Below are 20,399 nucleotides of genomic sequence, written 5' to 3'. Positions count from 1 at the left end.
TTGTGACATATACTCTCAAGAATTATCTTGTAAATACCTCCTTTAAAACATACCGGATTCGTATCTGGGGAAACAAGACTTGCACAAGAGAAAAGTGTTCCTGGAATACATCTCCTTTTTTCTATAGGCTTTCAACCATCTTCCTGTCTCTTCATTCTGGAGTCAAGAGCACAGCTAAGTAATGAAATATGATGTCTTGGAAGGCTGTAAAGCTCTTCAAATTTCACCACATTTGTAAGTGCTTTTATACTTTCTTAGTGCTTATTGTGCTAATAAAATCTCTGTAAAATAATTCACTTCTGTAATAAATATCGAGAGTCAACAATTTAGTAATGGCCTATGAAGATGTTCAAATACTATGTAATGAGGGCATGACAGTTACAGTATGTGAAATCTAATGCTCTAGCTACTTATTGATCTTTGTATTCGATGCATGGCACATGCATTTGCACTTAGCACCTGCTCTTTCTACATTAACACTGCCTTCAGCACTGTTACCAGGGTGACTTTAGAAATCGCATTTAATGCTAAACTGAAGTATTTAAGGAAATATGTATATATTTTTTCAAGTATCCACTTTCTTTTCACTTTACTTTTGACTGATCTTTCTTCTGGGTGATGCTTTAACATGTAAAGTTTTCCCCTTCCCACTTTTTTAAGTATTCTTATTACATATTGAATATTTCTACCATTACCTATCGAAACCTATATAGACCATAAATCCTGCAAGGCTCATTATTTTCTGGAAATGATGAAAGGTTGTAAGAAAATTAATTGCATCTTTGATCTTCTGCTGGTTCTGAAGATCTATTAGCATGACCTGCTCGCGTGTGTGTGTGTGTGTGTGTTAAAGTTCTTTGTCGGTGTCTACAGAAGTTATAAGCCCGTCACAAAGGTTCTGAATCTGCGTATCAAGCTTTGTCAGCCCTTGGTTTTCATCCTTGAGGTCTCTGGTTGATTCTCAGCCTGTTCGCTTTTACTTTGCTATGCTAAATAGCTGTTAGACCCCAGTGAAAGTTGTACAATTCCACATTGCAGATATGTAATACTTCTTAAAATGTGATGATTCTTCATGTTTCTTTCTGTTTCCTTGAACCAGTCAAGGAGAAACAGCTCGTAAGGCTACATAGTAGTAGCACCGTACATCCTGGTAATAGAATTCAGAAGTTAGACAACATCAGTAACTTCTTAGTGTCCTAAGAATATGAGAAGTCTATAGCCAGCAATGCTAAATGTATCGTTTCATCATGAGCCCTTGTCTGTGGTTTTATTTTAGCTGGTTTTAATATTTATTGAGTTTTTTATCTGATAAAAGATTGGTGGTTAGTATTTCACATAGGGTCAAATCTACTTCGTTTTTTGGGAGTGAGTGTATAGGGGTATTTTTGCTACATCATGCAGAATTAACTGTTGGTGACAGTCATTAAGGTTTCTGTCTGCTGGTTCTGTGGAGGTGAGGTGGTTAAGAACTGCTTGTTTAAGAAATTCAGTTTCTCAGCAACTATTGTCTGTTTCTCAGTGAAACAGTGCAAATAATGGCATGCAGAAATGGCCCAGTGTCGTTCTCTATTCCTTGTGATTCACAGACATGTTCATTTAAAAGTATCAATTGTTTATAACATTTCCTGAGGTTCCTCTGTGCTCTTTTGTCCATACATATAAAAAGAAAACTAGAGACTTGGAGATCAGATTCAAACTTGATCATTATTCTAAAATAAAGTTTTAGATGAATGTTCTTACTTCTCACTGAATACAGCTGATCTTTTTACCAACTGGTACCTGCTGGAAGAGGATGCACAAATGACAGGGAACCAGAAATGGTTGATAGTGTCAAGATGCTTGCAGAGATGGTAGAATTTTATTGACAGGTATACTGAGAAGGCTTAGGGGCATTTTGTCAGCAAAAATGTGGCTGTGTTTAAATAATTTATAAATTCAAACATTTTTTCTTAATAATTATTTAAAGCGTTAATCCATGCATGACAAATCTACACTCAGCTGGGTAAGAAAAGTGCCAGTTCCATTTCATTAACAGCCACTGGACAAAAGAACAATGTTCCTGCAGGTTAAAACAGTGATTAAGGGGCCCTTAACACTCAAGGTGGGAAGGGAGGGGGGTGCAGGTAGCAGAGGCATTTTTCACACATTGCTAAGCTGCTTCAAGGCATAAATTAACTCCTAGTTCAGTTACATCAGTTCAAGTATGTTGTGCGTATGCATGACTGGTCTGCATGTGCGTGTGAACCACGATCTGGGCCTCTTAATTTTTGAGAAGGGGCAGGAGAGGTTGAAATTAGTAAGCAAAACCAAACAGTACCTTCGAGGAAAAAACACCAGCCTTCCAGACAGCTGCTCACAAGTACTGATGTTAGACTTGAGGTCTTTGCATTGTAGTAGATTGTTCCTTACATAATGTTTTTCATGTCCAGATCACTTGAGCTGCATCCTGCCACTTGTGTAGCTGGCCTGGTTTGTTGACTGATTGGGCAAGGTGCATAATAGTTACATTAAATAACCTTATACTTTATTGTAGTGTAGTTAGGAAATGGATTTATGGCAATTAAGTATGGTTATGTAGCCATAGATAATTTTAATATGCATTTATATGGAATAATAAAAACAATAATGACAATGAAAGTTTTGTCCTTAATATGGAAACGTTTTTGGCATATAGTATTATGGGTTGGGGAGCTGTCCTGTGCAAAATGTAGTACAGTGTGGTCAGATGTCTGCCAGTATTTTTGTGAGGCTGGATTGTCGGAAGAGTGTAGGACAGACAAGGCTTTTGGTAAAACTTGAGTATAACAAAGGGCAGCCTGGAAAGAGAACCTTTTATGGGAATAATGGGACTGGTAAATTGGCCAGTCCCTCAAGGTCTTCTAATAAGTGGAGCTTAGAAACAATTTGACGAAAAAAAATTCTGAGATCTGATATATGTGATAGTGGAAAAATAGAAGCTGTAATGGCGCATTTAGAATGTATTTTTTTTATTACTCTTGGTTAATTTCTGACATAGCTGGTCTTAGTGAGCCACTTGAATGATCTTGGTTGCTATGAAGTTTTAATAGTTAACACTTGGAAGGCCTTGTAGTTTAAACAAATGTTAACTTCAAAATCACATTCCTTTCTTGAGAAAATATACCAAATTGGGTATGCCTTTTTAATTCTTCATTTTTAAAAAACATGTGAAAGAATATTGGGAGGTAGAGCTTTGGAGGTTCCTGTAAAGTGATGGCTTTTTTCTAGATGGGGTTTTATTTTTGTGTCATAAAATTTTTACTATAGGAAGTGTTTAGTCTTCCTTTATTATAAAGCCATTGAGCTCTCACTTCATCCATGACTTGAAAGAAATCCATGTTTTCATATAGTTGATTAAAAACCCCAAAAGATGAAAGAGAAACACAGGCCCTAGTGTATGTTCTTATGTAGGGAAAAAGCCAATAGAAAAGAGGGATTTTTGAAAACCAAAGGTTTGCATTTGAACTTACGATTCAGATCTTTCAGGACAATATGCATTCTCAGAGTACCTTGCTAAACCTCATAACCCATTGGAAAACAAGACTATTGGGAAAAACAATGTTGGAGGTAGAGATGATACTTTCTTATGCTTTGAATCGAGGCCTTTTTTGTAGGAGCTGACCAAGAATTTCTGTAAACCCATTGGACTGTATTGAGAACAAAAATTAAAAACAAAACCCTGAAGTGTTTTACTAGCTGTGTCCCTTAGTCAGTATTCTCAAAAGTGTAAAAGCTGCAGCGGGCAGTTAGAAAAACTTAGGGAAAAAAAATTTAAAAAATGGGGCAATGTTTTAAGAACTTCTCTAGAAAAGAGTTAAGGCAGAAGGGTTTTCACAGGCTGTGAATGGAGATGATGTTTCAAAGCTGTTAGGCCTTGCTCCTGCACTCCTACCTATTTGCTCCTTTAGCCTCACTAAGATTATTTGTCAGATTAGACATGAGATAGGTAAAACTCAGCCTAGATAAAAAGTTCAGATTTCTTTTACCTCTGATGTAAGATTGCTAAGGGTTGAGGGGAGTAAAAATGATCATTTTCAATCACTTGTTGAAAAAAAGCCCAACATTGGCCTAATGAAATTAAAGCAACATTAGGTGGAACTTTAGGTCACTGAACATGACTCAGGTAGTAAATCAGAAAATTCAGAGTACACAGAATTGTTCTGCTGGTTGTGCTCTTTTCTTTGCATCAAGCAAGTGCAAGCTTCTGTTGCCAAGCACCAGCTTGAAGAGTCCAGTCAGTTCTCAGCCATCTGCTGAGACAATATTTCATAAACACATCACCCCTGTATATGAAATATTTGTAAATAATAAATATTGAAGAATTGTTCAAGTAGGAAGCTAAATGCAACAGCAAGTTACTCAATTTTTCTTTGAAATGTCTTCTTTCATATGTGTTTTTGATAGCATGATTTATTTGCACTTCATTCTCTTCGTTCTGCATAATGCTAATTGTAAGGTGAAAGTAAATAATGAGTGGCTGGAAAAAAGGTTTCTTGCTATCCACTCAGAGATCAGAAACATGCCTGTTAGAAGATTCAAAACAGTGTCTTTTAAAAAAATCTTTTCTAAGGAATAATGACATGGGCTTTTCCAGGTTAGTGACTTGCAGTCATGTTTTTTGGCAGTCTACTAGTTTGAAGAAAGTGTATGTTTTAACTGCTCATCACAGTGAGTAATTCTTGCTTAGCTAAAAACTTACCATTCTTAAATGCTTTGTAGGCACTGTTGTGTTGGTCCATGACTTGGACTTGTGTGACTGACTGCTTATACCTGGATAGGATGGTGCTTCACGTCCAGAGAGGTTATGTGGTGAAACTGGCATTTTCCCAGAATCAGGAGAAATGCAGGGCAGCAAAGAGGATTATCTTTTTAGAGGTGAATGATACTTGCATAGACTGAAGTGTCCCTTGTTCTAAAAAATGCAGTTTCTTCCACAAATTTTTCAGTATGTTTTATGCTAAGTACTGGGGGAAGAAACAAGCTTTCCTGTTAATGTTTTCAGTGGTTTCACATATTAGAAATTGTTGAGTCTTTGCAGCCTTACAGTTATTGTCAGAACTAATTTCAGTAATATTTCGATATGATTTCAGTAGAAATAGTTTTCATCATACATTGCTTCAGCCAAGACAGTGATCTCTAAAGTGGAAAATGACTACTATCTTCTGAATTGTGTGATGATGAAACTACCTGGGAATTCTGTGTTTGAAGCACTAATGTCTTCCCAAGCATTTATAGCCTAGGTATTGAACTTTTGTCTTACAATTAAGAGAGCAATAAAACCTTTTGAGAAAGATATTGACACCTTGCAGGGAAATACTTCAGCTGCAAAAGTTTTTACCCTGTGGTGATTCTTGGGCAGAAAACGTCATTAAGTCCCGCCTTCCCTTTGTACCACTTAATCTGAAAATGACAGACCATGTATGTATAACTGCATTTTGGCCTGTGACTTTGGTATGTATTCATTGTGTTTCTATCACTTCCTCTGCTCTGTAACATACACCATGTTACTTCTACTGTTATGAAGGAACATAGTAAAAAAATCAAAAGTATGTATAGTTATTGAGAAATTCTGTTTATTGCTAGTTCCCTTGCTGAATTTTACAACCATCTCATTAATAGATCTGTTTATTACTAGTAAATGAGCAGAGATTGTTAGTGTCTGAAGGAAGTTTATCACATGCTCTGAAATTGGGCATTAGTACTTCTGGTCTGCCTTCCAGTTACAGAGTCAGATATAATAGATCCATTAACACTCACAGCAGCCTAAAAAGTAAGATATTTGCAGAGATTTTTCTCATTTCTGAAGGCCCAGGGACAACATTTAGCAGTGTTTCTTGAGCAGTGCCCAGTGCATGGTGACTTTATAGGGATGGTGCACTTACGATTCTTTCACATACTGGCATCATGTATGTATATATATATATAAAGGTTACGTTGGTTCTTAAAGTGTAAGAAACATAATACTGGTACCTCAATAAGCTGTTACACTGTTAATAATTTTTAAAACGTAAAAATGAGGTTTAAAGACTGTTTTTTTCAGATGCCTCGTAACTTCAAATAAAGGCATTTTTATTTTTCCTGTTTCAGAGTTTATATGTTGGAAGAGCCCATAAGCAGTGCTTGTGTAACAGAGTTTAGACTTACACATCAGCCAGCTCATATAGCCAGATCTTCAGTTCTCTTTTTTCACTTTGTGGAGGTATTTGTGAGCAACTTGATGGTTTTGACATCTGTGTGACAGCTTCTTGCATAAGAGATGAGCAGCGTGTTATACCACCCAGCTGTGTGTATTAGTCTGTACATCAAGCTGAAGAACAGCACTTAGCCAGATCTGACAATCAAATGTGAACTAGTACTACCTATACACAGGAGTGCATTTTAATGTTGTGTGCTGTTTGCCAAGAGGCTGGTACTTGACAAAGAAATTGTCAGAATCTCTTTTTCCCACCTCTTTCTTATTTTTTCTTTTTTTTTCTCCCCCACAGTTGTGAGTCCATGTTGAGATATTATTTTTTTCTTGCAGTTTAATACGGTTTATCTTACAGAAAACAAAGCCAATTTAATGTTTTCAGTGATTTCTGGTAATAAAATAAATAAGCTTTTTATAATAGAGAAGTGTTACCGGTTTAGATTATGCAGCAAATTACAATGTCATTTTCTGCAGCTTAATGTGAAGTAATGTTATGCTCAGTTTCACCGTGACTTCATATCAGCGTACCAACAACTTGTTTCCAGAGAAGCCAGGACCTAGAGAAATTCTACTGCCGGTTTCTAAAATTCAATGCTGCTTTTCTCAGTCTCGTTAAGAGTCAGTGATCAGCAGTTGTGAGTGTGGAGATGGGTGAGAGCTACTTGATCTTGGTTTAGTTTGACTGATCTGTTAGCTATAAACCTTAAAGTTTCTAGACTTCTTCATGGATTTTAAAGATCATCATCTTCCTTGATGCTTGAATTTGAATAAATGAAATTCACTGTCACAGAATAAAATACACGCTAACACTCTTCGTAGTTCAGCTTGCCTTATTTACGTATTTGTTATAAACCAGACGTTATTACTAAAAGTCGTAATTCTTTCTTCCTTTTTTCATTGCCAGAATGGGTAAGACCTGTTTTGACCTGTATATGCAACCCCCCGCCCCCCAAAATTATAAATAGTCAAATTTACAAAAAGCCCTCTTTTAACAATTAATTCTCTTGTCTCTGGAATAATCAATTTGTGGTGACATCTAGGTGATAAAATATGTAGTTTTCCCCTATATACCTTGTTTTTATGAAAATGTAAGTGACACATAACTTATCTTAAACTTATCTGGGGGAGGTGGAGGGTGGTGGTTTTTTTTTTGTTTGTTTTTTTTTTTTTAATTGTATCTTTTAGAAGGGGTATTCCAATTCCATGTGGTCTTTTTATTATAATAGAGAAGTATTGAGCGAGCTGCCACTTCAGTTATTTCTTGTAATTTTATGTAGTTGAAAATATTGCAATAAAAATAGGAATGTAAATCCTGTTATCTGAAATGTATAAGCATTATGACATGCATTTTTGTGATCTTTGAGTTGTATTTTTGTTAGTAAATATTTGTTAATGATCAAAGTTTATAAAGGAATCATCCTTGCAAGCTAAAAGTTAAAGAAGAAATAAAGGAAATGGTGCATTAATTTTCTAGGCCAATACTTCCACTGCAATAGTTTTTACAGTGGTGTTAATCTGTACTTACATCATGTTGAGTTAGGCTGTGGGTACATAAATGTGGATGGTTTTGCCATGGGTTGGAATCGTTTGATTCCAAAAATCCGATGGCATATTTCAATTGTCTCTTGCACTTTAGCTCACAATTAATTGTATAATGCATACAATAATTTTAATTAATTTTAAATTTAACAATTTATTTAAATTTTGTTGCTAATGAAAACCAGGAAAATGCAGTTTGTGGAAATAGAGTTTTTATCTTAGCAATTTCTTAGTGATTGTGTTTACTCAACATCGAAGGAAGTACAGTCAGTCTAAACCAGAAGCAAGAAGAGTTGAGAACAGGGGTACAGAGAAGACCTACTCTTCACAGTCAGCTGGTTCTTAGTGTACTCCCAACATCGAACCAGATTTGTGGCTATCCACTGGGATTTCCGTTTAATGGAATATGACCTTTGGACGTATTAGATCCGCAAATGGAAGAAGAAAGTAAAATGAAAAAAGAAATAAGAAATTAGTAGGTAGAAATCAGGCATAGTTCTGAAGGACATAAGATTAAGATGGATTTTCATCAGTGTAATAAGACTCGTATTCTAAAAAGAATTTAGGAGGAAAAATGCTCATGTGCTCTCTAACTAGCAAACCTGAATTACTGCTTTGTAAGTGGAAAAGCTCAACTGATTTTTTTGCATCGATTTGCTTTTATCTAATTTTGAGAATCAAAGGTAATAAGAAAAATAATTGTACATGTTTGTCTCTTTATAATACTAGTTTTATATTTGCTGGTTTTATCTTGGATTCTTAATCTAACTTTATGTTTCAATTTTACCCCTCTAAAACAGAAAAAAAAGCTTCTTGAAGAACTTGGAAAGAACAGACTTCCATATATGACACCAGTCGATGCTGATTTCCATCAGTTGGTAATGTATTTCTTTTAACTGCACTTGTTCTAAACTAAAATGGCTATTTGACTGAACAATAAATCTTTCTTCAAAGAGAAACTGTGAAATGTAATATGAAAATGGGATTCTCATGGCTGATAATGTACTTCCACGTAATGTGAAATATGACCTCTAGAATCGGGATAGTCAAGAATGAAAACTTTGTAAATTTATTTTTAGGATTTCATCCTGAATATCAATACCTGAGCACCAGATAACACGTAGCAGTCACAGTTTCTTATGCTTTATTAAAATAAAATACACTGCCATTTTTAAGGGTTTATTTGGTGGGTATTCAGAATCATTAAGTCAAACTCTAGTTTTGCCATGGGATTACAGGTGTGATACTGAGCAACCCCTCTACTTCCCTCGCCTTTGTCATTCATTTGAGTTGTAGGATGCTTAGAGAAAGCATGGTGTTCTCAGTGTTCTTACAGTGCTGAATGTAGTGGAACTAAGCTCTTGATAGGCATCTTTTACAGCTATAGGGATAGTAACATAAAGAAAACAAATCCCAACAACCTAACACATTCATTTCATGCTTAATCTAATGTTCATGAAGAAGCTCTTCCCCCCTCTTGAGACTGGTACTGTTTTCTCCTTCCTTAGTCCTGTTACATCCCCTCCTGTTTGATCTTTTCTGTCTGTTGCTGCCAACAGCTTCTAAGCTCAGCATATTTTTCTGTCTTTGTAAATCCAGTGTCATGGAGCTGACAACACAACAGAAGATGGAGCTAAGGCTGCCCAAGTGGCACCTTATTTACTTAGTGTCAGTAACTCATAGAAGACAGTGGGGACAAGATAAGCGGTGAAATCAGACTGGTTCTAGACTTAAGTTTAGATACATTATTCTTGCATCATACAGAGTTATCCTTTTTTGTGTAGTGTTTGTGTGCATGCTAGGTATTTTTAAGTCTATGTGAGAATCGGAAGCATCACAAGCACCTCTTAAATTCTTATGGTGGTTGTGAAATGTTACTTAAATCAAAGCTCTACATATTACATGTTCCATGGTGCTTAAATGTAGTACAGATGGAGAAGAAGAGAAGGGTGAGAGCTTGAAGACAAGTTGGCAAAATGAAATATTGCATACAATTTAGTTTTATATTCTGTCTTTCTGGGATAGACGTGCCTTACTACCTTAAAGATGCACCCCTGACGAAGTATTCTTTAAACACATTGGAAAGGTTAGGTAGGATACGAGTAAAAAACTACAGTATCCTGTCAGGTGTGGAAATGTACAGTCTGAACACAATAAAGAGGTTCCATCACAAACAAAACGTCACTTATATCCACTTTCAATGTGCCTTGTACAATGCAGGATTTTGGAAACAGGCTCCAAATCATAGGCTGAAACAGTGTAATGTTTAAAGCCACTTAGAAACAAGGAAAAGTCTGTTAGCAAGGCAGTTCACAAATATAGAATCATAAAATGGTTTGGGTTGGAAGGATCTTAAGATCATCTAGTTCCAGCCCCCGTGCCATGGGCAGGGACACCTCACACTAAACCATGAGGCACTGGAATGGGTTGCCCAAGGAAGTTGTTGAATGCTCCATCCCTGGCCTTCTTCAAGGCCAGGCTGGACAGAGCTTTGAGTGACATGGTTTAGTATGAGGTGTCCCTGTCCATGGCAGGGGAGTTGGAACTACATGGTCTTAAGGTCCTTTCCAACCCTAATTATTCTATGATTCTGCGTCAGCCAAGGCTCTGTCCAACCTGACCTTGAACACTGCCAGGGATGGAACATTCACAGCATCCTTGGGCAACCTGTTCCAGTGCCTCGCCACCCTCACAGTAAAGAACTTCTTCCTTATAGCTAACCTAAACTTCCCCTGTAAATATATATATGTATATCTGAAATACAAACTTAGAATTTCATTATGTAAGTGGCAGTTTATCAAGGATCCCTGTTGCTGATTTCTAACTCTGCTCTGTCACTTGGATCATCCTGTAGGGTGATTCTCTGCATTGAGTACCACCTTTAGAAGTGAAAGCATGTGTATATTTAAAATCATGTTTGTAACATTCATATGAAGAATTGAGCATCAAATGTGTAAGATACCTGCTTCTTTCAGAGTGAGCAGGGAATTGACCTTTAATACTTGCTGTCAGGGTTATAACACAGAGTACATGATTACTTCTCCTTCCCCATCCCCCCAAAACACCAAGGTGTCCAGTGTGAACCCAGTGTTCACCCTGTCTTCTGATCCCTTAATGCTTTCCTTATGTAGGACATTGCACAGTGACTGGTCAGAGATTTAAAGACAACCAAACTGTTTTCATGTGATGTGTCGGAAATGTGTTTCCACTTCCTGATTTCTTCTAAGGTTATCAGTGTGGGATTTTTGGAGTGTGTTTGTTTGTTTGTTTTTAAGATAGAATCCTAAGTATACTGTGTAAAACTTAATGCTAAAATAGTCCTTAAACATGACTTGGCTGGCAGCAAAATGTGGAAGACACTACCTCTTTAGTTCAGGAGGGGAATACAATGTTGTTACCTCTGTAGCACTTCCTTTACAGGGCATGTTTTCAGTAATTTTGTTACTTTACATCGTATTGTTCTTTCCCTCCTTCCATTTGTAATAATTGTTTGGAATTTCATGTGTGCATTTCATGTAAGAAATTCGGTATATTGAGTGTTTAAAAAATCTTCAGTAGTAATAACTTTTAAAATACACCATAACAACGTATGTAATGTGGCAATTGGTTAGTCTTGCCTATATCCAGTTTACGGAATTATTTAAAGAAATACTGGCATACTGCCATGTAACTGTTAGTGCTCTTTCTTTTATACATGTTATTTGCATAATGAAGCATATCATGCAGCGATAATCTTTATATGTCACAGCATATAATGTTTTGTCATTAGGTATGACTGTGGAAGAATAGTTGTGATTCCTGTCAACCTATATGTACACATCTGTAGCCTATAGCTGTAAATCCTTTATATTTGCAGTTACTGATTTCAGTAGTTATTCTTCATAAAGTTTTTTTTGTTGCACTGTTCAAAGGCTGCAGATGCAAAGCACTGATGGAAACAAAGGGGCCAGTTCAGGATCTCAAGGAATCATTCTGGGCTTTTGGAAGCTCAGGGGAATTGTGTTTAACAAGTTTGTATTAATTTATTCTAAGGAAAGCTGTGATCCAGTGTTCTGTGCTGGGGATTGTAGAAGGACCTTTAAACAGATATCTGGGACTTTTTTCAAGCTGTGTTATTTGAAGTTACGAATGTAAACACTATTGTCAGTAATTATTATTATCCATAGATACCGTTAAAGGGTTTTTCCTCTGTCTAGGAAGCTAGTTTTTTTGGAAACCATAAGAATATGTACAGAAAGGGAGATAGGTTCACTGTAAAAATTCACAAGAAATGGTGGCAAGGTTTATAGATAAACTAAGATTTATTATGAGAATCAGTATTTTTAAAATAGACTTCTCATCATGTTCCCCTCCTTAGTGGAAACAAATGGTCCTATAAAGCCATCTTTTCAGTGTTGTAGGGTAGCAGTGTCTTATGATGTCAAAGTCTAACTGTTTTCATGTAGTAGAAAATGCACAAACCGACTTACTGCATGGTTAGTGTTTTCTTTAAAGGCACCTTTTCTGGATTTTAAAATTAATTTCCTGAAAAGCAGGTGCAAATTTGACTTGGAAGTAGATAGTACAAGTGAAGTGGGTTTGAGTTGTACCAGAGGGAGCCCACAGATGGATCATAGGTCACTGTGATACTTTTATGCTGGTGGCTTTTTATTTTTTTTAAATCACTTTGAACATAAGCTATTATAATAGTAAAAGTTTTGCTAGATCAGCTTTGTGCATCCACGTGCTTTTGCCCCATTGCCTAGTGCTTTCAGATGTCAGTTTCTTTTATATATCTGTGAATTTTAAAGAAATACACGGTAACTTACTCTATTTCAGAACTTACTTTCTAGCCTTTGTCCAGTTTGCCAAACAGTCTCAGCAGTAGCTAAAGCAGATTTACAGGCAGCCAATAAAAGGTGTGATTATGTGATACTTCCTTAGAAAACCAGATTAACAAAATAAAATTATCCAAGCCTTCCTGGAGTGGGAAGCAGTATTTTGAACGCAAAATAAGACACTGCTGATTAGCAGTGTTACACCTTGCTGGGAGTTGTTCTCTGCTCACACTGCTGGATGTTGAACTCCAGCTGATGCCAGAGCTGGTGTGGTCAGGAGGGGATATGAGGAAAAAAGATATTGCGAGAGAAAATGGGAAAGAAAATAATTTTGTCAGTCTTCTTTTATCTAAAAGGGGAACTTTTATATAAAATGGTAGAGTGGATTATGTAAAATGGTAGAGCGAATTGGCATGCACTGAGGAATGTGGAAGTGGGACCAGTATGTCAAGCACTATTTTGAAGATAGAGGTGCACCACAGCAGAATTTTGGCTTTGTAAAAAACATACATTGTGTTATTTTTGCCCTATAAAATGCTGTTATATAAAACTAATTATTAGAGTTTATTGTGTAGCCCTCTAGAATTCTGCGTATCAGAATGAGAGAATTCTGCACATGAGAATGAGACACAATTGTCTTTATTACTGCTTCATATTCTTTTGTTTGTATGCTTAAAGGCTTTTATTTGCAAATTCATAAGAGGATTCTGCCGGAATCCTCAGATTTATTTAGAATCATGGAATAGTTAGGGTTGGAAAGGACCTTAAGATCATCAAGTTCCAATCCCCCTGCCATGGGCAGGGATACCTCACACTAAACCATGCCACCCAAGGCTTCGTCCAGCCTGGCCTTGAACACTGCCAGGGATGGAGCATTCACAACCTCCCTGGGCAACCCATTCCAGTGCCTCACCGCCCTAACAGGAAAGAATGTCTTCCTTATATCCAATCTAGGCTTCCCATTTTAAGTATGAACCTGTTAGCCCTTGTCCTGTCACTACAGTCTGTAATGAAGAGTCCCTCCCCAGCATCCCTACAGGCCCCCTTCAGATACTGGAAGGCTGCTATGAGGTCTCCATGCAGCCTTCTATTCTTCACGCTGAACAGCTCCAACTTTCTCAGCCTGTCTTCATATGGGAGGTGCTCCATTCCCCTGATCATCCTCGTGGCCCTCCTCTGGACTTGTTCCAACAATTCCATGTACTTTTAATGTTGAGGACACCAGAACTGCACACAATACTCCAGGTGAGGTCTCACAAGAGCAGAGTAAAGGGGCAGGATCACCTCCTTCGACCTGCTGGTCATGCTCATTTTGGTGCAGCCCAGGATACGGTTGGCTTTCTGGACTGCGAGCGCACACTGAAGCTGGCTCATGTTCATTTTCTCATCGACCAGCACCCCCCCATGTCCTTCTCTGTAGGGCTGCTCTGAATCTCTTCTTTGCCCAACCTGTAGCTGTGCCTGGGATTGCTCCCATCCAGGTGTAGGACCTTGCACTTGTCATAGTTAAACTTCATGAAGCTGGCATCAGCCCACCTCACAAGCGTGTCAAGGTCCCTCTGGATGGCATTCCTTCCCTCCAGTGTATCAACGGAACCACACAGCTTGGTGTCAACAGCAGACTTGCTGAGGGTGTTCTCAATTCCACTGTCCATGTCACTGACCAAGATGTTGAATAAGACCGGTCCCAACACCGATCCCTGAGGGACACCACTTGTTACTGGTCTCCAGCTGGGCACTGAGCCATTGACCACAACAGTTCTTTATCCACCGAGTGGCCCATTCCATCAGACTGATATCTCTCCAATTTAGAGACAAGGATATCGTGTGGGACAGTGTTGAATGCTTTGCACAAGTCTAGGTAGATGACATCAACTGCTCTACCACTGTCCATCAGTTCTGTAGCCCCATCATAGAAGGCCACCAAATTTGTCAGGCAGGATTCCCCCTTAATGAAGCCATGCTGGCTGTCACCAAGCACTTGTTGATTTTCATGTGCCTTAGCATGCCTTCCAGGAGAATTTGTTTATTGATTTAGAGATTTGCCCTGGTGATTCTCTCTGGTTATGGGCCAGTTGCACATATCTGTAATTTGCACAGTATACTGGGATATGAAAATAAAGTAACAAATACCTATTTCTTCACCATAATCTAGACTCAGGTTTGTTAAATGAGCCATGTCTGTTCTTGAGTATATGAAGTATTTTGGTTCCTTTAAGAAGAATAATTCTTTTGCTGGTTTTGTTGATTTTATTTTTTTTTTCATCTTCTCCTTTAGTGGAAGTCCAAATATTCCAAGCTGATTTTCAGAAAATCTGACACAGTGCCTGAAGAGCTCCATCAGATGGTGCAAGAAGGATTTCTGACCTTGCGAGAACATGGTTGTTTCTTTCAAGATCTTGTAAGGATCAAAGGAAAAGATTTTGTTACCCCAGTGTCTCGTATATTAATTGGAAACCCAGGATGCACATACAAGTACTTGAACACAAGATTATTTACAGTTCCTTGGCCTAATGAGGGTTATGATATAAAATATTGCAGTCCTCAAATACATGATGCTTGTAAAGCATTAATCAGACTTAATGACTACTTGCATATTGAAGCAGTCAAGGCATTGCAAGATTTTGTTGAGACCAAAGAAATTAACGATACTGCTGTAATAGATAGGGAGCAAAATTTTGCTACTCCTCTTACAGAGAAAGGGTCTGTTTCAGAAGATCAAAGCAGTTGTTGTGTGCGAGCGGATAACTACATGAATCTAAAGAACAGAACGTCTTATAACGTGACTTTATTGAATTATATGGATCCACTACAAATGCTGTATTTGAAACAAGAACCTTATTTTGGAATGGGGAACATGGCAGTGAGCTGGCATCACGACGAGAATCTAGTTGAAAGGTCAACGGTTGCAGTGTACAGTTACAGCTGTGAAGGTGAGTGATGGGAGATGGGACTTAACTAGGGATATAAATATCCCAAATCCCTGAAACTCTTTTATGTTTCCATGGGTGTACGTCCATAAGCACACCTGTGTGCTAGTCTGTATTTGTCAAGTGCTTCTGCATACGTTGGGGTACTTTTTTTACTAATCCTTATCTTTATTTTTACTAAAACCTCTACAATATATACTTGTGTTTACTGCAGCCGGCATGTCAGGTGTTCTCTAAGTAGATTTAAAGATTGTTATGATTAATTTCCTGATCAAGAGCCAGGAAATACCTATTGCATTTCATGTGCCTATTTTTCATCCTGCAAAATGTTTCATTGTAATTGAGATCACACCAACTTTCTTATTTATCATATGCAGACTTGCTTCTCTTTATGTTGATTTTACTGCTCTGCTTTCTTTAGAAAAATAATTTTAGGTGGGTTTTGTCTGAAAGTGTTACTATATTTACTTATAAGTATATACATTTTGTCTGGGCACGCTGTAGTGCTAAAACGTTCTGCAGAGGAGTTGCCAACATTTCTGTAGCTGGGAAGGGTAAAAGTTTTCCATTAAAAGCCCTGTTGTCTGACAGGCTTTGCATATTCTTAGTTATTAAAAAAAAAAAAACCCAAACCATTTAAATTCAGTATTTGTGGGAGGGGAGGACGTATGCTTGAAGAGTTCTTAAATATTTACTTTTTGGTTTAAAGTACCTTTCCCACTTTTATCTTTATTTAAGAGCAGACATGAGGATTTTTTCCTAACTGTGTTTGAACAAAGACTTTAATTTATTTTTTATTAAAGGCTTCCAGTTTTGCAAACATAAGATTAGGATTTAGACACTTGATTTGAATTTGCAAATGCTCCATTACGTTTCATAACTCACAACTGATTTTTTGGTCATTCCAAAAATCCTTTGATGTTTTCCTCAAAACATGGGAAAGAATTCACACAGACTTCAGTGGGTTTTGACTAAAGATCATGAGGTGAAAATAATAACTTACACTTTCATGTGTGTTCTCTTGTTAGTTTTGTTACTAGTTTTGAAAATTACTATTCAGCTGAAATCATCATATTTAAATTTTCATGGACATAAAGCATTGGTTGGCTTAGCAAGCTGAATAGAAGCAATTCCCTGACCCATAGAAGTGTCACTTTGTTCATGAACTTTTTTCTGTTCTGTTTGCCAAAGACATTGATGTTCTGTGTTCAGTAAATGTTTGGGGTTTTTTTTCAGTAGTACTGTAGATAAATATTTTTAGGAGCATTTTAAGTTAAAGAAAGATAAACATGAAGTAATGATAGTGTGTGTAAGGATTTATTGTAATATGCTTAAAAAATTTTAACACAGAACTTGATCATGGAGGGCTCTCAGTTTAGAGAGCTATAAATTAAAAGAAGAGCTATGATGTTTATTTTTGACTCATTACTTGACTTTGTTTCTTCTTCAGCAAGTTAGGTAAAAATTATGCTGTTTTAAACCCACTGAAAATTCTGTGCAAGATTTGATTGATGAAGGTAGAAAAAGTATTTGATGGTTTTAGGCCAGAAATTGTTTGGATATATGTATGTAATTAATGTTTTTGCCACATACAAGATTTTTCGTAAATAGACTTGTAGGTCCTGGCTAGTTGGAATTATTCTGAGAGAATCACAAATTTTTAATTAAGTGATTAGTTTTGTAATAATCAAATCTCTGTTCACTAAAAGGAAATTATCATTTGAACTATCTGTCGTGGGTTGTTTTTTTTACCCATATCTTACTGATATGATCAGATAAAGACTCCTTCATGTGTGAAGGGATGACAAAATAGCCATTGCTCTTATTTTAGTGCTTCTGTTCTTGGTGTATTTGTACACAATATTCCAAATAAGCGTTATTAAGAGCAATGTCGGCAAATTTTTGTTGTGAATGTCAGTGGCAAGCAAAAGTTAATGGTAGTGCAGTTTAATCAGCGTGTTAATCTATGTCTTTTTAGTAATAAAGCAGAAGAAATAACTCTGGGTAGCTATTCATTCAGCTGCTGAAATACAAAACATACTTTGCTTTTTCACTTCTTACATAGAATGTACATAAATTGCTATGGAAGGCAGTAATAATGTATATATTCATGTATTTCAGCAGTCGCTGAACACATGTCCAAATTCTAAATTCTGAAAAAATCAATCTGTAAAAAAATAATTCTTGTTTCTATGTAGCAATAGTCAGTTAGTTTTAATGACAAAGTTTATAGTCCTTGTTTTTAGCAGTGTATTGGCAGTGATTCTGTCATCTTAAGAAAACATGTTTGATTTAAGGTTACATTTAGGATACAGTTTGGCATTACAATTTTACTTGAGTAGAGAATGTTGAGGTTCCAGAGTTTCAAAAACTTTAGTGCCAAATAGCAAAGAAACCTTTCAAAGCTACTTTTACTTTCTGTGCTGTGGAACAATAATCAAACTAGATCAAGGAAAATAAATTTCATGTTGTTCAGAACCTAACCTTAACCCAAACCTGATAACATCAGGTCTTAGAGCTGGAACATCTAAAATTTTAGCTGTCTAGTTAGCAGCAAAATGTTGTGGCCAATTTTCTGCAGCTTTATGCTCTCTTTCATGGTTCTACCTTAATTACAGGTTTGATGAGGTATTGTTATGATGTGGTAACCTTGTTACCTGGTTGTACCATTCCATTTGGAATGGAAGTACCACATTCTGTAAGTCCTTAATGGACAGAATTCACATTTGTAGATAGTTTTATTACATTTTCATTAAGTAAGGCTGCCTTTGACCTTTTCTGTATGGTCTACTCCAAGGTAAATACGTGCTCTTAAGGTACTGTGTATGTGCAAGATCCACATGATTTACTCTTAAATACCTAAGATTTAGATGCATCCAAATGTTTTCACTTACATGAGAACTGTAATTATATCAGTCAATAGACAGCATTCAGTCATGTTTGAGGTGTGACATAGAGAATTTAATAACAATTTATTTTTATGTAAAAGTTTGTCAGTGCTACCTAGAGATATACCACAAATGTTAAGATGTCTTTTTTTAGTTTTTCCCCCCATTGCTCCCACTTTCGGAACAGTTTGCATGTAAAAGCTAGTAGCAGCTTGCTTCCATTTGTTACCAAAATAACATGTTAGGAGCAGTCAGTTTCAATTGCTGCTGATAATTATAAGGTGCAATAACTGAGAATATAGAGAAAAGGAGGCTGTGAGCTACATTTGAACTCTGTACTTAAGCAATAAAAAATTTATCAAACTGCAAAAAATAAGTCATTTTAACGAGCACATTCCAAAGGTGCTGGATTTATGAGGAGACCCCAGGAAACTTTGATTGAAATTGCTGTCTCTGATTGTAGTTCTATATTTTATTGGTGCCATATTGTGAACAGTGCTGCTGCCAAAGTGAATGGGAAAGAAGCATGACAGAGAGAACTAACTCAGAAAGGTTACCTCTTTTTATAATGTCCATGATGTATTGCATTAAAAATGCCTTGAAAGACATCCTATTTGCAGTTTTCAGAAAACATTTTTCTTAAATTAAGTTACGATTTATCTGAACAGGGCAGAAAATATGAAAGCCCCTTGAAGACTTTAGTATTGATTTTTCTGAGTATTTGCTAGCTCTTGTTTTCTCATTTGTGTGCTCCTTGATAGAAAGGCCTAGAGCTGCTCCTGAACCCAGTTTTCAGCTAGAGAACTGCAGCAGTGAAGGAAAGGAATATGGGGCCAGAATTTACAATAGGAGGTTTAAGGAAGAACTTCATATTGGCTATTTGGAAGGTTTTGGCTCTGCTTTCTGAATTTAGGCAATATTTAATTGACATAGAAAATTAAGACAATTTATTAATTATTAAAGGCTATGCCCAACTAAAAAGACATTGCAGTAACCATGTGAGGTGAATGACTTGAAGATTTTGAAACTGTGAGCTCAAGGTTACATTTTATGTCTGCATATTGTAAGAGATATGAGTCTTCAGTGTTCTTATTCTAGAATTAAATGAAGACACATTTTAAAAATTGTTACAGGAAAGCACATTTGAAATGGACACACACAGGTACTAACATAGACACAATAATTAGGGATGCTGCATGATTTCTAGCTGCTCACTGCTGTTCTGTGCCAACTGCTTATTAAAACTTCATCCTCCCGCTTGTCAAAATGCTCTGTTACTTTACCCATAAAACTGTTACACCATAGCTCCCAAATACCTTGTTATAAATGCTGACTGTATCTTTCAGTTTATACTGCAGTGAAGTAAGCTTATGAAAACAGTTCTGAGGGATTAAGCTCTAAATACTATTTCTGTGCAGTGGATTATTTTTTTCCCCAAGCTCAACACATTCATGTTGCTTAATGATAAGAAAAATGTTGTGACAAATGTACTGAAGCTTCACTGGCACTTGTACATGTTATCTAGCATGTTTGACTAATAATTTTGAGAGAAGAATGACAGATATGATTCCAAGATTCACTCAACTTTATAGGTCTGGATTGTATTTGTGCCTCAGTTTATGATTTGGTGAAATTGCAAGTACGTAAACAAATGAAATTGTTCGTAAAATGCTTTGGCAGTTTATAACTTGAAATTCTTTCAGAAGTTATCTTTTTATATCAGTGTTGCTGAATTTTTTCTTCTTCTGTGCTTACAGTTTTAGTAATGTAAGAACAAAAATAAAAAATGATTAAATGTACCTCCTATTACATGTACTTGAGAACTTCAGAAAATCTTGAGTCCACTGCAAAATTTGCCTTGATTTACTTTTACTTTGTCGTTAACATGAAGTTTTCATCTTAATAAAGCTGATTGCAGAAAATCTTGATCTCACATGGCTTTTTTTTTTAGCCTATTGTATAGTTTTGAATTTGAAGGTTGTGACTGTATCAAATGTAGATTATAGAAAGTTTAAGC

At 36.5% G+C, this 20,399-nt stretch overlaps 1 protein-coding gene across 5 annotated transcripts in view; it reads left to right on the top strand.

Moving 5' to 3' along the window:
* FTO (FTO alpha-ketoglutarate dependent dioxygenase) overlaps positions 1–20,399 on the top strand; it is a 244,781-nt gene that overhangs the window by 35,589 nt on the left and 188,793 nt on the right. For 4 of the 5 annotated variants that reach the window (XM_061365079.1, XM_061365075.1, XM_061365080.1 and 1 more), the window contains exons 2-3: positions 8,548–8,625; positions 14,843–15,497. In XM_061365079.1, coding sequence (XP_061221063.1) covers positions 8,548–8,625; positions 14,843–15,497 — 733 coding nt within the window. The remainder of the gene's footprint in view (positions 1–8,547; positions 8,626–14,842; positions 15,498–20,399) is intronic. The other variant, XM_061365078.1, reaches the window with a different exon arrangement.

This window comes from Neopsephotus bourkii, unplaced genomic scaffold (assembly GCF_033783945.1).
Source record: "Neopsephotus bourkii isolate Nb327-2 ecotype Australia unplaced genomic scaffold, CSIRO-AGI_Nbou_v1 NB_1272, whole genome shotgun sequence".
In the NCBI taxonomy this organism is placed as follows: Eukaryota; Metazoa; Chordata; class Aves; order Psittaciformes; family Psittacidae; genus Neopsephotus; species Neopsephotus bourkii.
This window is presented reverse-complemented; position numbering and strand designations above follow the sequence as displayed.